This window comes from Zootoca vivipara, chromosome 6 (genome assembly GCF_963506605.1).
Source record: "Zootoca vivipara chromosome 6, rZooViv1.1, whole genome shotgun sequence".
In the NCBI taxonomy this organism is placed as follows: Eukaryota; Metazoa; Chordata; class Lepidosauria; order Squamata; family Lacertidae; genus Zootoca; species Zootoca vivipara.
In genome coordinates this window covers 29,421,807-29,442,382 of record NC_083281.1, presented here as the reverse complement: position 1 = coordinate 29,442,382, position 20,576 = coordinate 29,421,807, and the positions used below count along the sequence as shown (strand labels likewise).

The following is a 20,576-nucleotide window of genomic DNA, read 5'->3' as shown; positions in this document are numbered from 1 at the left end:
TACGAAACATAAATGCATGCATGTAATTTTTATTACGTTGTGCACTGCCCTGGTTTGCTTTAAGACACAGGGCAGTATATAAGAACTTTTATTTTTATCATTAGTCAGCCTAAACAAGCCATCCTGAAACCCCTTGGCAGGTTAGATTTTAAACTAGAGATGGAGGACCTGTGGCAGTCCAGAACCAGCTGGATTGCAGCCGAGACAGCATAATCGTTGGCCAGGAGTGATGGGAGTTACAGTCCCAACAACTGCAGGGCCACAGCAACCCCTGCCTTAATTGGAGCAGCTTTTCCAAGAACTGGGCAATGGGGTGCCCTATGCTAGCACACTCCTAAAATGAAGAAGTATCTGAAGAATTATAGGTATCTGAAGAAGTGTGCATGCACGCGAAAGCTCATACCTATGACAAACTTAGTTGGTCTCTAAGGTGCTGCTGGAAGGAATTTTTTTATTTTGTTCCTAAAATGAAGTATTTGGACCCATTGTCTATCGCAAGGGTTCAGCTTAGAAAGTGTTGAGTTTTTGTAACTTTCTACTTGTATACGTAATCCCTTCCTCTCTGAAGTTCAAAGCAGCCTTTTATCTTAAGCTAGGCTCTGAAATGGTGTCTTGCCCATAACATCTAAATCTGCTAATCTCCCTTACCCATACTAAAAGTATGCCAGTCTGGGCAAAGAAAAACTTAAGTGAGGTCAATTACATCTGAGGGGTTTTGGCTTTCCCAGTTTCCAGCTTTTCCTTAACTCACAAGATCTTAGAATGATGTGTGTGGAGTTGCCAGATTGCCTCTCTTCCAGTAATTGCCAGGATGGAGATTTGCCCATTGTTCCCTTACATGTGGCCTCATGTAACATATTTTCAGGCTTTATTGTAGAATCCATGCTTGTGTAAAAACAACCCATACTCAATGTGCATTTTTTTAAACTAAAGATTCAAATGCATTTTTTTTGTAAACTTAGTTTATTTATTTTAATACAATAAAGCCTTTCCACAGTCTTATTAGTCTTTTCCAATCTCTCTTGCCCTTAACATTTTTTACATTTATAACACATCACTATAGCGTCTCTGTAAGCCTAGGTACGACATCTGGCTGTAGAATCTAACCACTTATTTGTAGTCTTCACACTGTACAAAAACATTCCGTTTCTTTGCTGAATGGCTGTCACCATGATTTGAACTTTATAATACTAGGAAGTTTGAATAACTTTATAATGCTATGAATGTACAGTGGTGCCTCGCTAGACGAAATTAATTCGTTCCATGGGTCTTTTCTTATAGCGAAAAATTCGTCTAGCGAATCCCATAGGAATGCATTGAATTTTTTGAATTTCAATGCATTCCTATGGGAAACCGAGATTCGCTAGACGAATTTTTCGTAAAATGCATTCGTCTAGCGAGGCAACCTCCGCTCGAAAAATCCTTTCGTTAAGCGGAATTTTTGTTAAGCAGGGCATTCGTTAAGCGAGGCACCACTGTAATGTAAAAGGGTAGTGAACCAACAACAGAGTGTCTTGATAATTCTTCAGTTGCCACTAAAGCTACTTTAGAAGAAATAACATATTTTAAAAGGCATCCTCCCATTTTTGCACAGAAAACCACACAAGGATTGTTAGACACCCAGAAAAGAACTTAATAGCTGTAAGGTCCTATTGATCCCTACTTCCTAGTAATTAGGATTGCAGCTCTATTCAATCTACATTTACATGGCAGCAAGTCCCACTAGTTTCAGTGGAACTGACTTGCGAGTAATCATGCTCAGAACTGTAGCAGTTCTATTTTAAAGGAATAAGTACATCTAACATCTAGATGGGTTTGATTTTATTAGTGTGAGGCTACTGATGTGCTCTGATTAAGTATTAGGGTAGTAAGGCTTGTTCTGTAATAATACAGAAAGTTTATACGGGGAAAAAACCTTTCCCAAATAAAAAGTTTGAGAGCAAAACCCAAAACCCCTTTCTATTATGATATGGACATATTATACATACTTTCCCCATAGCTCTTGGGATGGAGAACATTTCTATCCTGTAGATTGCTGAAACCAAGATCAGAGGTCACCTCCTGAAATGGTCTTGTTGAACAGCAAAGGGTTAGATGAGGATGATGTTAAGTCCTGATTGCGTGTTCCTGAAGTAGCAACCACCATTTCCTCAGACACTCCCGGCAAGAACTGTCTCATCTTGCACCGCCTGACCTGCTATATTTGGCTCTTTGTTAAGAAAGTACTTGGCCCTTTGCCTGTGCAACAAACACATCTGTGGCTTTTTTAGCTTCCTTGTATTTGATTTTCTTGCCTGTGCTGCCCCCTTCTGGTTCTTATTTTCCTATCCTTCCATTCCCCTCTGCCTGGTTCAAATAAACCTATTGGTTTATTTAATAACACTTTACTTCTGAAAACACTCAAAGAATATATATAATAAAATGATGAGTAAATATGTTAAAATGTTAATGTGAGTTGCTACTCAGGTTCCACTTCCCTCCTTAGGGTTGATTTTACCCATTGAAGCTGCTGGGGTGTGCTTCGAATTGTTGACAATACATTGGAGGACAGGATCTTACCTCCTCCACGGGGACACGCTCCTCGCGGCAGGTAAGGGGGCGTGTATCGGCCCCCTGCTGCAGCCAATCCCTGCTGCCGTGCCAAGCCTCTGGCTGGCCAATAGGGCCGGCCTGGGGGCAGGCTTTACGGACATTTAAATCTGCGCGGCAGCAGGAGGCTAGGGCCATGGCACGACCCCCCCCGGTGACACCAGGGGGAGCTTTCAGTTGTATTTGCATCAACAGGCTCCTCCCTTGGGGTGGGGTCATGCTTGCTAGGGTGTCCAATGCCTAAGCCAATACCTCTCACTTGCTCTAACCAATAAAGTTGTGGCCTTATTTTACCCATTAACTCAAATCCATATGTCACTGTGTCTTCATTTCTCGCGGGGGCGGGTCCTCGAACCACAATAGTATACTGTTAACTTCAAGAATAATCACATTATTGGCTTTTAAGGCTTTTAAGACAAGTCATAATGGACAGTTTCAGCAAGCAGCATAGAGCACCAGTGTGTAATGTAGGGACATTGTAGTGGTAACCTTTATGTAGCACTATGAGTATGGCAATCATGTCTGTATTTCCATCTGTGAAATGTTAGAGGGTATGTATTTGGCTCTCCACTTTGTCTCCTTTCGTCATATGTTGGTGAGCCCCACCCCAACATCATTGGACAATTTTATATTCACAGAGGGTGTCTCCTTTAAGGGATTGAATTAACCAGGTCTCCTGACCATAGAGTTCCCTAGAACAGAGGTCAACAACCTATGGCCCTCCAAATTTTGGCTTCCTATAATCTCAGACCATTAGCCTTACTGGCTGGGATCAATTGGCATTGACATCTTAACAACATCTGGAGGACCACAAGTTCCCCATCCCTGCCCTACAATGTCATTCAGCCTTCCTGTTCTATTGAGGAAGCTTGGGTTTGGGTTTCAGCACTCAAATCTCCCTAGATTTGACAGCAGGAGGAAGTGTGAGGATTCATCCTCTAGTAGTGGACCCAGAAGTTGCAGTGTAGCTGTACAACATTCCAGACATTCTACTTGGTGGTCTTTTGTCTCCCATCCTGTTCATGTTTTTCTGCCCCTCTCTGGTCTCAGCCTATGGCTAAAAGTCCCTAGTCTAGAATCTGCTGTTCATTTCCAGACATCTGTACTAGCGTGACCCTCAATATGAACCTACACCAAAAAAATCTACAGACATGCCCACTGGGCTGAAAGTAGCAGTGCTGAATAGCTATAATGGTTAGAGCTGTCATTTTTATTAATGAAACTACAGACAAGCAACAGGTATACAACTTTTCAGGCTTTCCATGATAGTATGGTGTTAGCATAGTTTCTGTATATGCAGTGAATAAGCATGGTGTTTACAATGGCTTCTCACTTTTACTTCTGAGTGCCGTTTTATTGGTGCTATGGTTTGCCAAGCAGAAAAATGGATAATCTATTTGGGTAGGGACCAGCCCTCTATGATCTAGGGCTTTCTTCTACCCTCCTCACATCACAAAAGCAGTGATGTGGAAATATTTAAGATACATGTGAAGCAGTCTTATATCCAGTTCGAATATTAGCCATCACCTGCTATCTGAAATTTTCAGCTAGAGATGCTATGAATTTAACCTTGGTCCTTCTGCAAGAGAAGCAGCATTATTTTTTTATTACTTATTAAATTTGTATACCATCCTTCATCCAAAGATCACAGGGCAGTTCACAGCATAAAAATACAAAATGAGAACACTAACATAATAAAACAAAAACCAACCAACAACGCCCTCCTTCCCACAAAAACATTTAGAAGGCCATAGAACATTAATCAGCCAACAACCTGGTTATAGCAAAAGCATGTTGTCAACCCCTGAGCTACGGTCCATGCCTGAACCCATTCCTTTCTTCCCCTCAGTTCCTGAAATTTCTACCATGTGTACATTGAATGCACACCTGAGACCCATAGGTAAATTTATGCAAAATCTCTGCTCTCAGATTATGATGGTTTCTGGATGACAGCCTATGGTAGAGATTGTGAACATGGCCCTCCAGTTGTTGCTGGACTCAACTACCAGTCAGCATGACTAGTGATCAGGGACGATGGAAGATGTAATCTTGCAAAGTCTGGTGTGCTACAGGTTCCCCACCCCTGTTCTATGGTCACTGACTATTGCAATAGTCCCTGTTGCTTTTGAAGCCCAAATGGTATTAATTCAAGAGTGATTGGGAGAAGTGTGTATGTTTTAGGTTAGATGCCTTCAGTGGAGCCTCCTCCCTGACAGGCCCACCTTCTACATGCCACTGTCACCATTGCCAGTCAATTATCCTCTTTCTCTGGGTCAGGGTGACTGGTGCCCACTGGGTGAAAGTCAGGGAAACCAGCAGTAGGAGCCAGAGCCATCCCCTGGCCAGGTGTAAAAAAAGAAAGCAGGCAGGTGGGAACAGGCTCAAATTTGTGAGGTTGTGCCCCATTTGCCCTTATTGACCAGCTTTTCACTGCTGTAGGCCCAATCTGAATAGCTGCTCAAATGAGGAGGCTGAGCCGAGCCAACACTGATGTTCCTTTCCCTTGTTCCTATCACAGCTGAGATAGCTCAATCACTCTGGGGGAATAAGTAGAGAGCCAGGAGGCTCTAAGGGTTGGTAGTGGACTTTGAGATGAGAGACAAATCTCAGCAGGTGCCCAGGGATGCCCATGCCTGATGCCCAACCCTCTCCAGAGAGTTCTGAGCTAGCTTCAGGATGAAATTATGGAACTAAATGTCACTACAATCTGGATCTGAACCAGAAAATGAATGTAATGCCCATCTTTTTAAAAGACATCATAAGTGATTCCAAGCATTTCCCTTTTGTTACAACAACAAAGGACAACTTAGATAGTCTATGTTCTTCCTGAGTCACAGTGTTCTAGCTCTCCTAAGTGCATTTCAGTTCCTGCCGTTGCATCTAGGGAAGAGCTGGAAAGCTGTGTGCATCTGCCAGGCTCTTGGTGAAATGCAGAGAGTCTGTGCCAGTCACCAGCCTATATTTGCTGCTGCATAAGCAGAACAGAAGACTCTTAAGGTTTGATGGAGGCACAGAAGCCCTCTTCCATTGGCACCATCCCTTCCACAGTGGTCTCAGTTGTTTGTCTGGAACACTTTCGACTGTCCTTTATGCTTTTCAAGTTATCAGAAAGGTGTTTCCTGAACTTTTTGGTGAGGAAGCAGTAAATGACAGGATCCAGAACGCAGTTGGCACCCAGGAGGAACAGGGTCACCTGATGAATATGATCCCACCACCTTTTGCTCCTACAGCTTATATCCCATTTGCCCAGAACCATCAAGGTCCAGGGAAGGTCCACAATGTGGTGAGGCACGAAACATACCACAAACACAATCATGACAGTGCACACCAAATAGAGCGCCCTTTGCCTGATGTGGGCGCTCTTCCGAGCTTGAGGTTTCTGGGAGAGCAGTGTTCGGATAATGGACGCATTGCATACCACGACAAGCAGGAAGGTGATAAAGAAACAAACGCAAATGACGATGTGGGAGGCAAGGACAGGGATGTTACTGCTTTCTGGGTCGTAGCGCTCAAAACAGCGTGTCACATGCCCCTCTTGGGTAGTGCCGCTGCCAAACAGGAAGTATGAAGAAGGGCCTGCAATCAGGACCCAGATAGCTATTGTGACATAGATGCCCCTTCTTCGCGTGGTAGACTGAGCTGCCGAAATGGGCTTCGTGACTGCTTGGTACCGATTGTATGTTATGACCCCTAGGAAGGCAACTGAGCAGTATGTGTTCACAAAGAATAAGTAACCTGCCAAGTTGCACAAAAAGCTGGGCATGATCCAGTCTCCTCTGTAGTGGTAATATACGATCCACATTGGCAACGTGATCAGGAAGAGCAGATCGGCTGTCGTCAAGCTGACCATGAATATCTTTATTTCGTTTAGTTTCTTCGTAGCATAAACCCGTGTGAAAAGCCACAGGACGTAGCTGTTGGCTATAAAGCCCAGAATGAAAATGATGCTATAGTAGACAGTGAACAAGGTATATCTGAACTCGGAATCCACGTGGCAATCTTCCTTCGTGACGTGAAGCAACGAGAAGTTACTTTCACCCTTTTGGGACATGGTTATTCTTTTAACGAAGACTATTGTTGCTCTGTTTTTCTTATCCTGAAAAGAGAGAAGGAAATGAATAGTACAAGAAGGAGACAACATTTAGCAATGAAACACAATGCTTTGTATGCAGAAGTTCAATCCCTGACAGGGAGGTGGTTAACCCCCCTGTCCTGAGATGGGATGAATAAGCAAAGTGGCATTTCAGTTCCCATTTCCATTTTTGATGGACTTTAACATCCCTAGCTTTAAAAAAGGTTTTTGAAAAGTGGGGGAAGGGTAGGAGATCTGGGGCCCAAATGAAAGGACCTGGAGTTTGGGGCCCTAGACTAGCTCCTGCAATACCCCGGAATGGCACCACACCTGTTTCCGAACAGAAGAATCATTTGACTTTTTCAGACTACACAGCTTGATTGTTCAACAGCTTCATTGACACTTTGTAAAGCAGTGTGACTACTATGTTAAACTTCTTACTGCTTCCTAAGAGGAAGTGAAAGCTCTGTAGAGAAAAGAGACAACGGCAGAAGAGGATCTGTCCCTGTGAGATTGAGAAGTGCCCACAGGTCACATTAACCACAGAAAGAATTGTGTAATTTGCCAATGTGGTGTGGTAAAAATAATAATCCCCTGCTTAATTTGTGTGAGGGTGTTGTTGCGGCTACTCTTGAGTAAAGACGCCCAAGCCTGCTCTGTCTTTAAGAGTTTTATTGTGCATAGTATTTACAGTGCGGAGATAGCAGAAAACATTACCTCTCAGTCACTTGCAGAATCCGGGAGTGGACATTTCCGGCTACGGGACCAGCATAAGAGTTTGGGCACCCCGAAACGCCTCCTCCCAACCTTACTTTTGGTGGCGTGCCCTAATTCGGACGCCGGAAGTGCTGCCTGCTCCCAGTGGTGGAGCTTCATGCTCTGGCACCGGGGGCGGGGCTGGCGCCTGTTCTGGGGGCGGAGCACGCCTCCTGGAGGGCCGTGGCGCACATTCCAGGGCCGTGGTGCGCCTCCAGGGCCGGCTCTAAGGCAAGCCCAGGTGGCACAGGGCACCGGGCCGCCAGGGGGGCCCCACACGGCTGCGCCCGCCCACCACAGTGAGAAACGGGGCGGGGGGGCGCTGGAGCAATCATCGCACCACAGCGCCAGGGCGCCTGATATGCTTAAGACGGCCCTGCGTGCCTCACTCCCCATAAGGCTTGGTTTCCAGACCTTCTTATGGTGTACATAAGAAACTACTGTTTCTGGTCAAACAGATTTGGTTGTGTGCGTTTTTTGTATAGAACAAAAGCCTGCAAAACTCATTTTGCCAAGGGGCAGTAATCAGAAGCAACTAATCCACACTGGAGTTTAATGTGGATTTGAAGCTGCTTGTGTCTATATTTTTTTGCGTTGTCCACGTAATGTCCTCCTGACCTCCCTGTTAAAGTTAGATTTTCCCAATCTGCGGATAATCAGACCAGGAACAAAAATCTGATATAAACTTTAATGTTACGCAGCTGTGGACATACTGAAGTGAAGCATGCTGTGTGGACAGAGGATTTTTACATGTGTGGTGGCAATTCTGTTGTCACACACATCCTCTGCTTCCATTTTGCTTCCATCGGCCCAAAGGAAGGGATGTAGCCTGTCCTTTTCTACTAGTTGTTGCAGAGCTCTTTTGTGGAAAACTACCGTTTGCCAAAATATCTGCTTTGGAAATAAAAATAACATTTACTCATGCAACTACAGGATGTCAGAAAGGAAGAACAGAAGACAGAAAGTGGCGGCCTTCAATATAAGCAGCTCCAAATGCTTGCTTTATATTTATTTACTTATCTTTGACTGCTCTTTTGTGCAGATCTCATATATGGGAAAACATATTTTTTTAAAAAAAATGCGTAGTCACAGCTAAACAAATACCTGCATGCATGGCCAGCAGGCATCAACCAGGCATTGACTCCTGGGGCAGGGCACATTCTACCTGCTACCTAATGGCAGAGAAGGAGCTTAGCTATGGTACCTTAGGCAGGAGGAAGGAAGGGGAGGCAGGGAGGATGTAAAAAGCACCAGAGGGAGGGGAGAAGGGGAGGAAGCCTAGTGGAGACACAGGGAACAGGCTGGTCAAGCTGAATGCCTAAATTAGATACCTCCACAGAAATTAGGTGGTCCTGACATTGGAGGTCTTCTTCAGGCTGTTCCCTAAGCATCATGGGGTGTGGCCAAATGGGTGAGACCAGCAGCTCATGTTTATCTCGCCCCCCTGCCATAGCTGCCAAGTTTTCACTTTTCTCGCGAGGAAGCCTATTCAGCATAAGGGAAAATCCCTGTAAAAAAGGGATAACTTGGCAGCTATGCCCCCTGCATCCTGGGGAGGCATAGATCTCATAGAATCATAGAGTTTGGACCTTGAGGATCAACCCCCTGCAATGCAGGAATGTGCAGCTGTCCCTTACTGGGATCGAACCTGCAACGTTGATGTTGTCAGCACCACGGTCTAACCAACTGAGCTATTCTGTGAGACCTGGATTTAAGCGCTACCTAGAGAATTGATACAGAAGACCCCTGTCCACTTTGGGGAAGAGCCGCTCCTAGAATCCTGAGGCAGCTCTGGGTGGAACATGCCAGTCGGGCATGTGTCTCTGCCAGGGTCCTACTCAGGGTCCTAGGAGATCCTAACAGTTACATGGGCCCAAATCCTTATTCAGCTATTATGAAGATCTCATTGGTAGACTTGGGGCAAGTCTCTATCTATCTATCTATCTATCTATCTATCTATCTATCTATCTATCTATCTATCTATCTATCATCTATCTATCTATCTACAATCATCTCCTCAATCTACTTTGCAAGATTGGTGTTAGAATTTTAAAGAAAAAAAGGAAGGGGGAGACCCACAAACGCTTTCCTGTTCTCCTTAGAGGAAGGGTGGGAAGCAGGGCTGGCTCTAAGGCAAGGCTGGGTGGCGCAAGGTGCCAGGGCGCAGGGCCGCCAGGGGGGCGCTGTGCACAGCCAGACAGCTGCGCTGGAAAACGGGGGTGGGGGCGGGGGGGGCGGGATCTTCGCACCATGGCGCCAGATATGCTTAAGACGGCCCTGGTGGGAAGAGTAATAAGTAACTAAGTGGAAAATAGAGAAGTTTGTGCCCTTATTTGGCCCTGGCATGAAACATTTTCAATGTGTGTTTTGGGGTTGTTGGTTTTTGCTACTAAGCTCCTATTTCTTCAGTTCTGTTGCTTGGAAAGAGGAAGTGGAACCACAAACACCTTTTCTTTCTTAGAACTCTGAGCTTCCTCCTCCCACAGTTGTTTTTTACCGCTTTTTCCAGATAAGGTCATCTGCCCATTAACTTTGTGCCATGCTCTGGAAGCCTCTTTACACTTTGGGTGTCTCTTGTCCTTTAGAGCAGGGATGAGGAACCTTAGGCCTGAGCAAAGCAGACCAAGAAATTTTGCTGTCTGAGGCAAAGAGCAAAATGGCACTGACTAGGGATGGGAGGGGGAGAGTTAAATTTGGTGTGCATTTAAAGCCTAATCCAGGGGTCAGCAAACTTTTTCAGTAGGGGGCCGGTCCACTGTCCCTCAGACCTTGTGGGGGGCCGGACTATATTTTGGAAAAAAATATGAACGAATTCCTATGCCCCAGAAATAACCTAGAGATGCATTTTAAATAAAAGCACACATTCTACTCATGTAAAAACATGCTGATTCCCAGACCATCCGCGGGCCAGATTTAGAAGGTGATTGGGCCGCATCTGGCCCCCGGGCCTGGCCTAACCTTATAAAATCCACACTTTTCAAAACAATATAACAACCGAAACAGAGCTATCCTTCAATATTCACACTTAGCAGAATTTAGCAATTCAGTTCTCCAACCAAACAGTGTTTGCAAAAATGCATCTATTAGTGGAAACGTCTTGCAAAACTGTGTACATAAAGCAAAACTGCATATAAACTGTTTATTAGGAGAAACTCACACAAAAATGCTGTTTAATTTTCATGAGGATTAAAAAAAAATCACAAATAGCTGCAAAATGTAGAGAACTGAATTTAAGATTGGAAAAATGAGAAAATGAGAGAATTGAAATTGGCAGATCCTTCCATCCCTGGCACCCACACACCCATTCCATTTCATGTACAGCATACTTCCTTCAACACTGCACCCAAGTGCAGCAGTTCACATTTAAAGGTGAATCTCCTTAATATGCATTTTCCGAAATGATATGAGAACCAAAGCACAACCTTCTGTTGAAATTCACACTTTGCAACGCAATTCTCTCGTGAAGCGTTGTGTACAAAAATCCACAAACAAATATGTATTTATTGGGAGAAATATACCGTAGAAGGCTGGTGAGTTCTCATGGGAAGTTTTTTTTAAAAAAGTCACAAGCTGATGTGGATTTGTGGAGAACCAAACTTAAGAATGGGGGGACGGGACGGATAGAAACAAAAAATGATAGATTTGCACATCCCTGAATTCTGAGGGTGCTTCCCTACAAGCTAAGTCTATCCAAATAAATGGAACTTCAGGGGGGAAATGTTTAGTATGGGAGTGTGAATACAGCGTCATTTCTCTTTCAGAAGTCTTAAAATGAGAGACAAATCTTCCTTCCCTTCTCTGCTCTCTCCCCCCTTGTCCCATCATCACCACCATAATTGAACTTTGACCCTTCTCTTCCCACTCTAGAATTCATTCTCCAGGTGCTGTTAACTCCAGGTTGCCTCCACCCCCATCTCTCCCTTCTTCGAGTTATTTATCTTTAAACAAGGCTTGGACTGAACTTTTAAATGAAAGTTGGATAATAATAATAATAATAATAATAATAATAATAATAATAATAATATTTATACCCCGCTCATCTGGCTGAGTTTCCCCAGCCACTCTGGCTCCCAACAGAACATTAACATGCAATAATCTATTAAACATTAAAAACTTCCCTAAATGTTTGGGACATTGCTGAGGGGACTAGTCTGTCACATGCCCACCCACCTCAGTAGGTACAGCTCTGCAATACGTTGAATGGAAGTTTAAGCACCCTATCTGCAGACATACCAAACATTTCAACCGCATAACTTCCCCTTGCCCAAGAATCCTGGGAGCTCTATTTTGTCCCTCACAGAACTACAATTCCCAACACCCTTTACAAACTACAGTTCCCAGGATTCTTTGGCAAGGGGGAGTCATGTGTTTCAAATACGTTGTGTGCATGCAGCCTTCAGCTTATAGACGGAGCATAAATAGCCAGCATTCTCGGGCAGCAGATCTCAGTCAGGGCTCACCTTGACAATGCTATTGGGTTGTTGTTTGTAGCCCTCTCCCTGTGCTCCTGCCAGACCAGGTCTGGTATTACTTAACAGCAATGGCAGGTGGCTGAGAAGCCGCCATTTCAAAGTGCCCACAGTACTCCAAGCAGCTGTCTTGTCAGTGCATTGTGAGGACCCTCGTACTTACGGGACCGCCTCTCCTGGTATGTCCCGCAGAGGACCCTAAGATCCATGAATAAGTATAGCTTAAGGGTCCCAGGCCCTAAAGAAGCCAGATTATCCTCCACCAGGGCCAGGGCTTTTTCAGTGATGGCTCTGACCTGGTGGAATGCTCTCGTGGGACAGACTAGGGCCCTGCAGGACTTGATCCCCTTCCGCAGGGCCTGTAAGAGCTATTCCGCCTGGCCTTCCATTTGAATTAGCCTAATCCTCCATTAGGGGACCCAGGTGGCGCTGTGGGTTAAACCACTGAGCCTAGGGCTTGCTGATCAGAAGGTCGTCGGTTCGAATCCCTGTGATGGGGTGAGCTCCCGTTGCTTGGTCCCATCTCCTGCCAATCTAGCAGTTCGAAAGCACATCAAAATGCAAGTAGATAAATAGGAACCGCTACAGCGGGAAGGTAAACGGCATTTCCATGTGCTGCTCTGGTTTGCCAGATGCGGCTTTGTCATGCTGGCCACATGACCTGGAAGCTATACGCCGGCTCCCTCGGCCAATAAAGCGAGATGAGCGCTGCAACCCCAGAGTCAGTCACGACTGGACCTAATGGTCAGGGGTCCCTTTACCTTTATCTTTAATCCTCCATTACATTTCCCCTTTCCTTTTTCTATGAAGAAACCCTTCTGCGACCCCCACATTTAAACTCTTCCCTGGTCTCCTTGCTGGCCCTAGCAGGACCAACGTGGCCAGTTAGCCCTGGCAATTACTTGACGTTTACTGAACTGGGTTTCCCCCCAAAAAATGACCTTGAATTTTTTGAATTTTATTGACATGGGTGCTACATTTATGTTGTATTTTATGCTGTTTTAAAGTTGTTTTAATTAAAGTCAATTTTAATTAATGTTTCATATCTGCCGTTAGCTGCCCTGAGCCCGGTTTTTGCATCGGGAAGGGCGGGGTATAAATAAAATTATTTATTTATTTATTTATTTATTTTTTATTATTAGTATTATTATTATTATTGAGGGACCCAGGTGGCGCTGTGGTTAAACCACTGAGCCTAGGGCTTGCTGATCAGAAGGTCAGCGGTTCGAATCCCCGCAACGGGGTCAGCTCCTGTTGTTTGGTCCCAGCTCCTGCCAACCTAGCAGTTCGAAAGCATGTCAAAATGCAAGTAGATAAATAGGAACCGCTAGAGCGGGAAGGTAAACGGCGTTTCCATGTGCTGCTCTGGTTTGCCAGAAGCGGCTTTGTCATGCTGGCCACATGACCTGGAAGCTATACGCCGGCTCCCTCGGCCAATAATGCGAGATGAGCGCGCAACCCCAGAGTCGGTCACGACTGGACCTAATGGTCAGGGGTCCCTTTACCTTTACCTATTATTATTATTATTATTATTATTACAACAGTGGACAGTTCAGAGCTGTCCTCCACATATAATGGCGCTGCTGCTGTTGCATATCATTGCCTATGTGCTGGTTACCTGCAGTGGGTCATGCCTCATCATACTCACTGCTGACCCCTGACGTCTCATAGGAAGCTGCCTTAAACTGAGTCAAACCCTTGGTGCACTCGGCTCAGTATTGTCTACACTGATTGACAGTGGCTGTCCAGGGTTTCAGGCAGACGGCATGCACAGCCCTACCTGGTGATGCCTGAGAATGAACCTAGGACCTTCTACATGCAAAGCAGATGCTCTGTCCCTGAGACGTGGCCGGTCCCCTGCCCTCTCTTGGACTGAGTGAGTCACTATGTGAGCAGTGACAGGAACAACCTCAGGTCACCCCACTCGTTCTTTATGGACAGTTATTCAGACTGGGCCCAGAGGAAGAGGGCAATCTTAGGATCGCAGGGACAGTGGCAAAGAGGAGGGGAACAATCAGAGAGGGACCCCCTGAGTGCATCATCATTATCACTATTATTATTATTATTATTATTATTATTATTATTATTATTATTATATTCAAAACCTTTTACTTCTACCAGAAGAAGCATACCATATCAAAATGCACAACATTATTAAACACACACACACACACACACACACACACACACACACACACACACACACACCATTTGGTGAAAATAATCTTGTATTTACACCTCAAGCACTATGATATTACACTTGACCTCTTTTAGCCATTGTAAGAGAAAGTACGGTAGTCCATTCAGCCTCTGGATATTTTCAGTTCCCTTTTTTATGTTACTGGTTAGTAAAAGCCATTTGCCAAGTTTCTATTGATGTTTTCCTCTGTTCTTTAACATAGTTGTTAATGTAATCAACTTTAATTTCTCACCATTTTCCCTCGTTATATCTGATTTGTATGGTTTATGGGCTTTAGCATACATCAACCTTGTAGTAGTTGCTGTGTAGGATTTGAATTTTAGCCTATATGTTTGTAATGGTTAATCCTTGACACAGTTTAAGAGACAAATTGAAGGGTCCAATGGAAGCCTGAGCTGAAAAATAATAATAATTACTTAAACATTATTTCTTCTGAACCAATTTTAATATTAAGTGCAGAAACAAGGTCTGAGACCTAGTGGTGAAGGGTAGGAAAGAAATCAAAATATAATCACAATCACAACAATAATTGTACTTGTTTTTCAATGGAAATGCAGTGTTGTGAGTGCAACCAAGCTCCTCTGAGCATTTTCGTAAGGGAACCTGGGCTGCCAAATCAGAAGATGTTCCCAGCAAATGCCCTAAAAATTGCATCTGTAAGAGCAGCCTCCACTTACCAGAGTCTAGAGGAAGGATATTCTCCACTGAATCCAAGTTGATGGAGGGAGTTCATCAATAGGCGAGTCTTGGGTACTTTTGAACGAGCCCTCTGCCAGCCTGAAGCTTGAGGCTCCTTGCCACGCTGCCAACTTCCACAAACCAGAAGGACCCCGCAAGAGGCACCTGCGTAGTCATTGGGAGTGAAGAAACAATGGGTGTCATCACTGCCGCCAAGGAAGCGCAATGTTGAGTAAGGCTAAGAGGAAGACAATTAACTGCAAGAGGGCAGGAGAGCCACGACAAGCCATTTCTAACCTAGATTTGCTTCTGAAATGCTCTTGTGACCGAGCCACGGTCTTTCTGCTACCAAAGCTCCAGGGAAAGAGCTTCTCGCTATCATTAGTCATAAACCTAATGACAACGTTTAATGACTTCCTTCCAGTAAGCACAGAAAGCCATCGCCCCAAAGCTGCACAGACTCCTTCATCTGGCCTTTGCAAGTGAAACGTCAGTTTGCAGCAGGCGAGCAGCAGGAGGAGAACCTCTCTCCCCACACCAGCTGCCACTGGAGTGGCACGCTTTCGCCTGCAACAACACGCTTTTCTCACAACAATCTCAGCCGCTTCAGAGGGAAGGATTCAAATGGAACCAGTAAAAAATGATGCAATGCCCGCAAGGCTTCCTGACAGATATTGGAGAGGGTCAGCAGGGCACATATCTACTGCACTGGATCATACCTCTCTGTACAGAGGATGTCAGCAACATTTTTCAGTCGCCTATTTTTTCAGTCTCAGGATCAGTTCTCCACATTTCAACATAAGTTTGAGATTTTCTGCTTTAAAGTCCTCACCAGCATTTAATTGCAAATTTCCCCAAATATACACATTTTTTGTATCAATACACATTTATGCAGGGCAATTTTCTTTAGTGTAATGCTCTTTTGAATGCTACTTTCACTAATATATGCATTTTTATGAACATTTTACCATAGTGTATGCATTTTTTTTACATATTACTTGACTGGATAAATTCATTGCCAATTCGAGGAAGTGCAAATTTAGAAGTTTGGCTCTGTTTCGGCCTATGTATTGTTTCAGAAAGTGTTCACCTTTAAATGCAAACGGAATCAAATTTCTCTCCCATCCCTGTTCAAGAATGGACAACATGTGGGTTTCTTGATGTTCTATTGGACCACAACTCCCATCATCCCTGCCAATTGGTCATGCTGGCTAAGGTTGGTGGGAGTTGTAGTCCAGCAACAAAGGGGCCAGCCCCCACAAAAAGTTAATGAGCACTGTCATTCAATTGGTGTGCATGTGCTACATATGCAGGGTGGGGCTTACCTGGGCCCCCAATATTTTATTCAAGATGGCACCCTTGCCCACTGCCCCATTTGCTGGTGATCAATACAACAGCAACATACCTTTTAAAGCCCTAAACAGCCTTACCCCTATATACCTGAAGGAGCGTCTCCACCCCCATCATTCAGCCTACACTGAGGTCCAGCTCCAAGGGCCTTCTGGCAGTTCCCTCATTGCGTGGAGTGAAGTTACAGAGAAACAGGCAGAGGGGCTTCTCAGCAGTGGTGCCCACCCTGTTGAACACCCTTGCAGCAGTTGTCAAGGAGATAAATAACTAGACAACTTTTAGAAGACATCTGAAGGCAGCCCTGTCTAGGGAAGTTTTTAATTTCTGGTGTTTCATTGTATTTTTTAATATTTTGTTGGAAGTAGCCCAGAGTGGCTGGGGAAACCTAGTCAGATGGGTGGGGTATAAGTAACATATTCATACTCATATTCATATTCATATTCATATCATCATCATCATTCCCCATGCCACCCAACAAACAGAATTCTGTGCTGTTTTGCATGAAAGTACAATGCTATGTGTTGTGAGAGCTACTAGGCCAAAGAACTATGGAGGATGAGAATGACCGTAATTTGACTTATGACTGAGTCTGGATGTGCTTGAAATTTCAGGGCGGCAGGATATGAAAACAGATCAAAACCTTAATACCACTGCTGAATAGGGCTCTGAAGCATCAGGAGACCTTGTTTCTGCAATTTCCTTCTGATCTCAACAAATCTGTTCACCCCACACAATCTGGCATCGACTAATTGCATCATACCTTCTCTCCGCACAAGAAAAAGTTGTATGATATAAATTACAGCATTGGCAATGGGGTGTAAAATGAAGGGTTAAGCAGGCATGAAGAGACCAGGGATGATAATTGGAAATAATAATAATAACAACAACAACCCCACCCATCTGGCTGGGTTTCCCCAGCCACTCTGGGTGGCTCCCAACAGAATATTAAAAACACGATAAAACATCAAACATTAAAACTTCCCTAAACTGGGCTGCCTTCAGGTGTCTTCTAAAAGTCAGACAGTTGTTTATTTCCTTGGCATCGGATGGGAGGGCGTTCCACATGGTGGGTGCCACTACCAAGAAGTCCCTCTGCATGGTTCCCTGTAACTTCGCTTCTTGGAGTGAGGGAACCGCCAGAAGGCGCTCAGAGCTGGATCTCTGTGTCCGGGCTGAATGATGGGGATGGAGATGCTCCTTTGGGTATATTGGGCCAAGGCCATTTAGGCCTTTAAAGGTCAACACCAACACTTTGAATTGTGCTCAGAAACGTATTGGGAGCCAATGTAGGTCTTTCAGGACCAGTCTTATATGGTCTCGGTGGCCACTCCCAGTCACCAGTCTAGCTGCACATTCTGGATTAGTTGTTTCTGGGTTACCTTCAAAGGTAGCTCCATATAGAGTGCATTGCAGTAGTCCAAGCTGGAGATAACTAGAGCATGCACCACTCTGGTGAGACAGTCTAAGGCTCCAAGGTGCATGAAGACAGGTGGTGGTGGTGGTAACTCTGCCTCGATTAGAGGTGCTAATGCAGGGGCAGGGAACCTGTGGCCCTCCAGATGTTGTTAGACCACAACCTCCATCAGCCTCACCCACCATGGCCAGTAGTGAGGGATGATGGGAGTTGTAGTCCCATGGAGAGCTCTAGGTTCCTCCACTCCTTCTCTAAATGTAACAGAGTCTAAAAGAAGAAAACCAATGATTTTGAATTCCATATGAAATAAATAAACACAAGGGAGTGGGTGAAATCACCTCCCCTTCCCCCAACACGATATATAGGGACCTCCAGCTTCCCAGATTATCCCTGTACCTCCTATTGAGTTAGGATAGACCAGGAAACATTTCTATCCAATTTATGTTCATCCTACAATGAACTACTTGGATATTTTTCTTACTCTACATAGATCACTGGGCATGACTGTGATTGCAACAAGTGAAAGTCTACTCTTTAAGGTTCACTCGCCAAATGTTGCTCATTCGGCATGCCAAAGGGGTTCAATAGGTAACTGACCCAGTTAATCGCAACAGGACCCATGGAAGGTGTCTTGCCTGAGGGCCCTCCAAAACATGGAGCTGCCACTGCTACTCATGTTCTATTTGAAATGCACACACACACACACACACACACACACACACACACACACAATTACATGTGGAAATAAGTGTCTCTGGGAGAGTAGTAATCATAATCAAGAAACATTGGAAGCCACCTTGTATTGAGTCAGGCCAATTGGTCCATTGAGCTATATATAGACTACCTTGACTGGCTATCCAAGGTTTCCAGTAAGGAGTCTTTCCCAGCCCTAGTTGGAGATGCCTGGAATTGAATCAGGAATCTTTTGCATGCAAAGCAGATTCTCTACCATATGAGAACAAAACATAGCCCTTCTTCAAAAACTATCCCAATTTTGTGATGCAGTTCTCCAATCAACATTTGCCAAAAATGCATATGTTCAGGAAAAATGCACATAAAATTTAACAAATTAAAATAATAGACAAAAATGCATTGCGTTAAGAAATTTCGTTTGCAAAAGTTGTGTATATATTAGTCAAAACAGCATACAAAAATGTGTTTCTTAGGATAATTTCTCACGAAAATGCTGATGAATTTTCATGAGGATTTTTTTTTAAAGCAAAGTGCAGCAGGAATGTAGAGAACTGAATTTAAGAATGGAAAAATGAGAAACAGAGAGAACCAAAATTGACAGTCTTCCATCCCTTCTGAGGAGGCGATTCTTCACATGTGACGTAAATAGTTCCTTGTGATGTTCAACATTATGCACATCCTGGCTTTTCACTGCTTGGCACATCTTATGCAAAGGCCAGGGGTCTCTGTGTGCAAGCTGGTTGTACCAGAACTTAAAAGAGTAAACTCAATAAAAGCCTTGAGTACAAAGTACAAAATGCTTTGTCTGTCCCAGCATCCTCCTCCCAAAACATTTGATAACTCTGAATTGGGGGTTTTAGAGTGAGGGAATAATAATAATTAGAAAAATCCTCTTTGCTCTCTTTGCATCATTATTTTTTTTTAAATACATTTTATTCCAATTTTCCAAATTCAACAAATTAACAAAACCAATCTTTTATACAAAATCTTATATTCACATCTTTTACCTTGCTCCGCCGAGCTATGACTTCCCCCCCCTCCCTTCATGCGGGTTTCTTGTTAATTCCTTTTTTTTGCAGATCCTTTTTTAACATATTGGTCAATTCGTAAGGTTTATTTTAGTCCTGCGAGAGTTTTTAATGATCTACAGTTTTTCTCCATATAGTCCACATATTTACTCCAGTCCTTTTGAAACCTTGTCTCCCCCTGGTCACGAATCTTGCATGTCAATCTAGCATGTTCAGCATAGTCCATCATTTTTATCTGCCACTCCACAATTGTAGGTAATTCCTGTAATTTCCGCTCTCTTTGCATCATTAACCATTTGAATCTCTGTCATGCCAGCAACTGATAGAGTAAGAAAACAGACCCCTTCAAGGAAGGAGGCCTCCACTACTAGCCCTCACAAATCTGAGACTCAGGAGGTGCCAGTGGAAACCATAAATTGCCTAAAGTTACACATAACAGCCCAGGAAGATGCCCCACTCAAGGGGGTTACAGATTTTAGGGCTCCATAACACTCTGACTGAGCCCACTTCCTACCTTCGGATCTTTCAAATTCATACAAATGTATTCCATCAGGGAACATTGCTCCTCACAAATGTGTCTATTTGGCAAAATTGCACGTGAATGTGTGCATATTAGGATAAATTGACACAGAGTGCTGATGAATGTTCATGAGGACTTAAAAATAAATAAATGAGGAAATGTGGAGATGGAACTTAAGGCTTGAAAAAAAGAGAAACCGAGGGAAAGTGGAACTGCCGGATTCACCCATCCCTATTTAGCTCCACCTCAAAACCAAGCAGAGGTCTTACCCCTTTCCACAGGATATAGATCAGCCCAGATCCTGGACCTTCTCCTCAGGCTGCTTCTCAGATCCTGCTCCACATTCTCCCACAGCTGAGGGAACGTCTTCCTTGGTAGGTGTCAGGATCTGACAGTAGGGCTTGGGTGGCTTTTACTGGACTTTCTTCCTGTCAGAGGTGCTCTGTGTGGCTTTTTACTTATTCGGGAAGGGAATAATCACTGGTTGAAAATCAAAGGGAAGCTTTCCCTGTGTGGAAAGAGTAGAGTGCCGGGAGCACCAAAACGCACACAATATCTCTCTGCGTGTTTACGGATTAAGCCCTGGGAAATCCCATCACGTCGGATGTGTTGCCCAACACATTTACTAGTAGTAATAGCAGGAAGCAAAAAAACAAAAAAGCCGCAGAGGGAGTGGACTCTCTGGTGAGTGAGTCACAGCCCTACAGCATGCTTCAGCAGGTCTCTGCTTCTCGTTTTACTCAGGCATCACCTACCTACCTAACAAATTCTGCATCCCATTTTAAAATAATCACTTACATTGTTATT

At 44.2% G+C, this 20,576-nt stretch overlaps 2 protein-coding genes across 3 annotated transcripts in view; both read right to left on the bottom strand.

Moving 5' to 3' along the window:
* Positions 1 to 2,140, bottom strand: part of EYA3 (EYA transcriptional coactivator and phosphatase 3) — a 56,864-nt gene extending 54,724 nt beyond the window's left edge. Inside the window, exon 1 of the mRNA XM_035116871.2 lies at positions 1,989 to 2,140. The gene's annotated coding sequence lies outside the window, so the exon portion shown is untranslated. The remainder of the gene's footprint in view (positions 1 to 1,988) is intronic.
* Positions 2,141 to 2,582: 442 nt separating this feature from the next.
* On the bottom strand, positions 2,583 to 20,331 carry PTAFR (platelet activating factor receptor). 2 transcript variants are annotated; one of them, XM_035116876.2, is made up of 3 exons: positions 20,039 to 20,331; positions 14,764 to 14,929; positions 2,583 to 6,685 (listed from the first exon to the last, which is right to left on the bottom strand). In XM_035116876.2, the coding sequence occupies exon 3, from the start codon at positions 6,638 to 6,640 to the stop codon at positions 5,582 to 5,584; it is 1,059 nt and encodes a 352-aa protein (XP_034972767.2). In that variant the 5' UTR covers positions 6,641 to 6,685; positions 14,764 to 14,929; positions 20,039 to 20,331; the 3' UTR covers positions 2,583 to 5,581. The 2 variants fall into 2 exon arrangements, with proteins under 2 accessions (XP_034972767.2, XP_034972768.2); XM_035116877.2 differs by lacking the exon at positions 20,039 to 20,331 and adding an exon at positions 15,062 to 15,520.
* Between the last annotated feature and the right edge of the window lie 245 nt (positions 20,332 to 20,576).

Excerpts from the sequence above, each read along its gene's own strand:
- PTAFR (XM_035116876.2), bottom strand. The coding sequence starts at position 6,640 with ATGTCCCAAAAGGGTGAAAGTAACTTCTCGTTGCTTCACGTCACGAAG.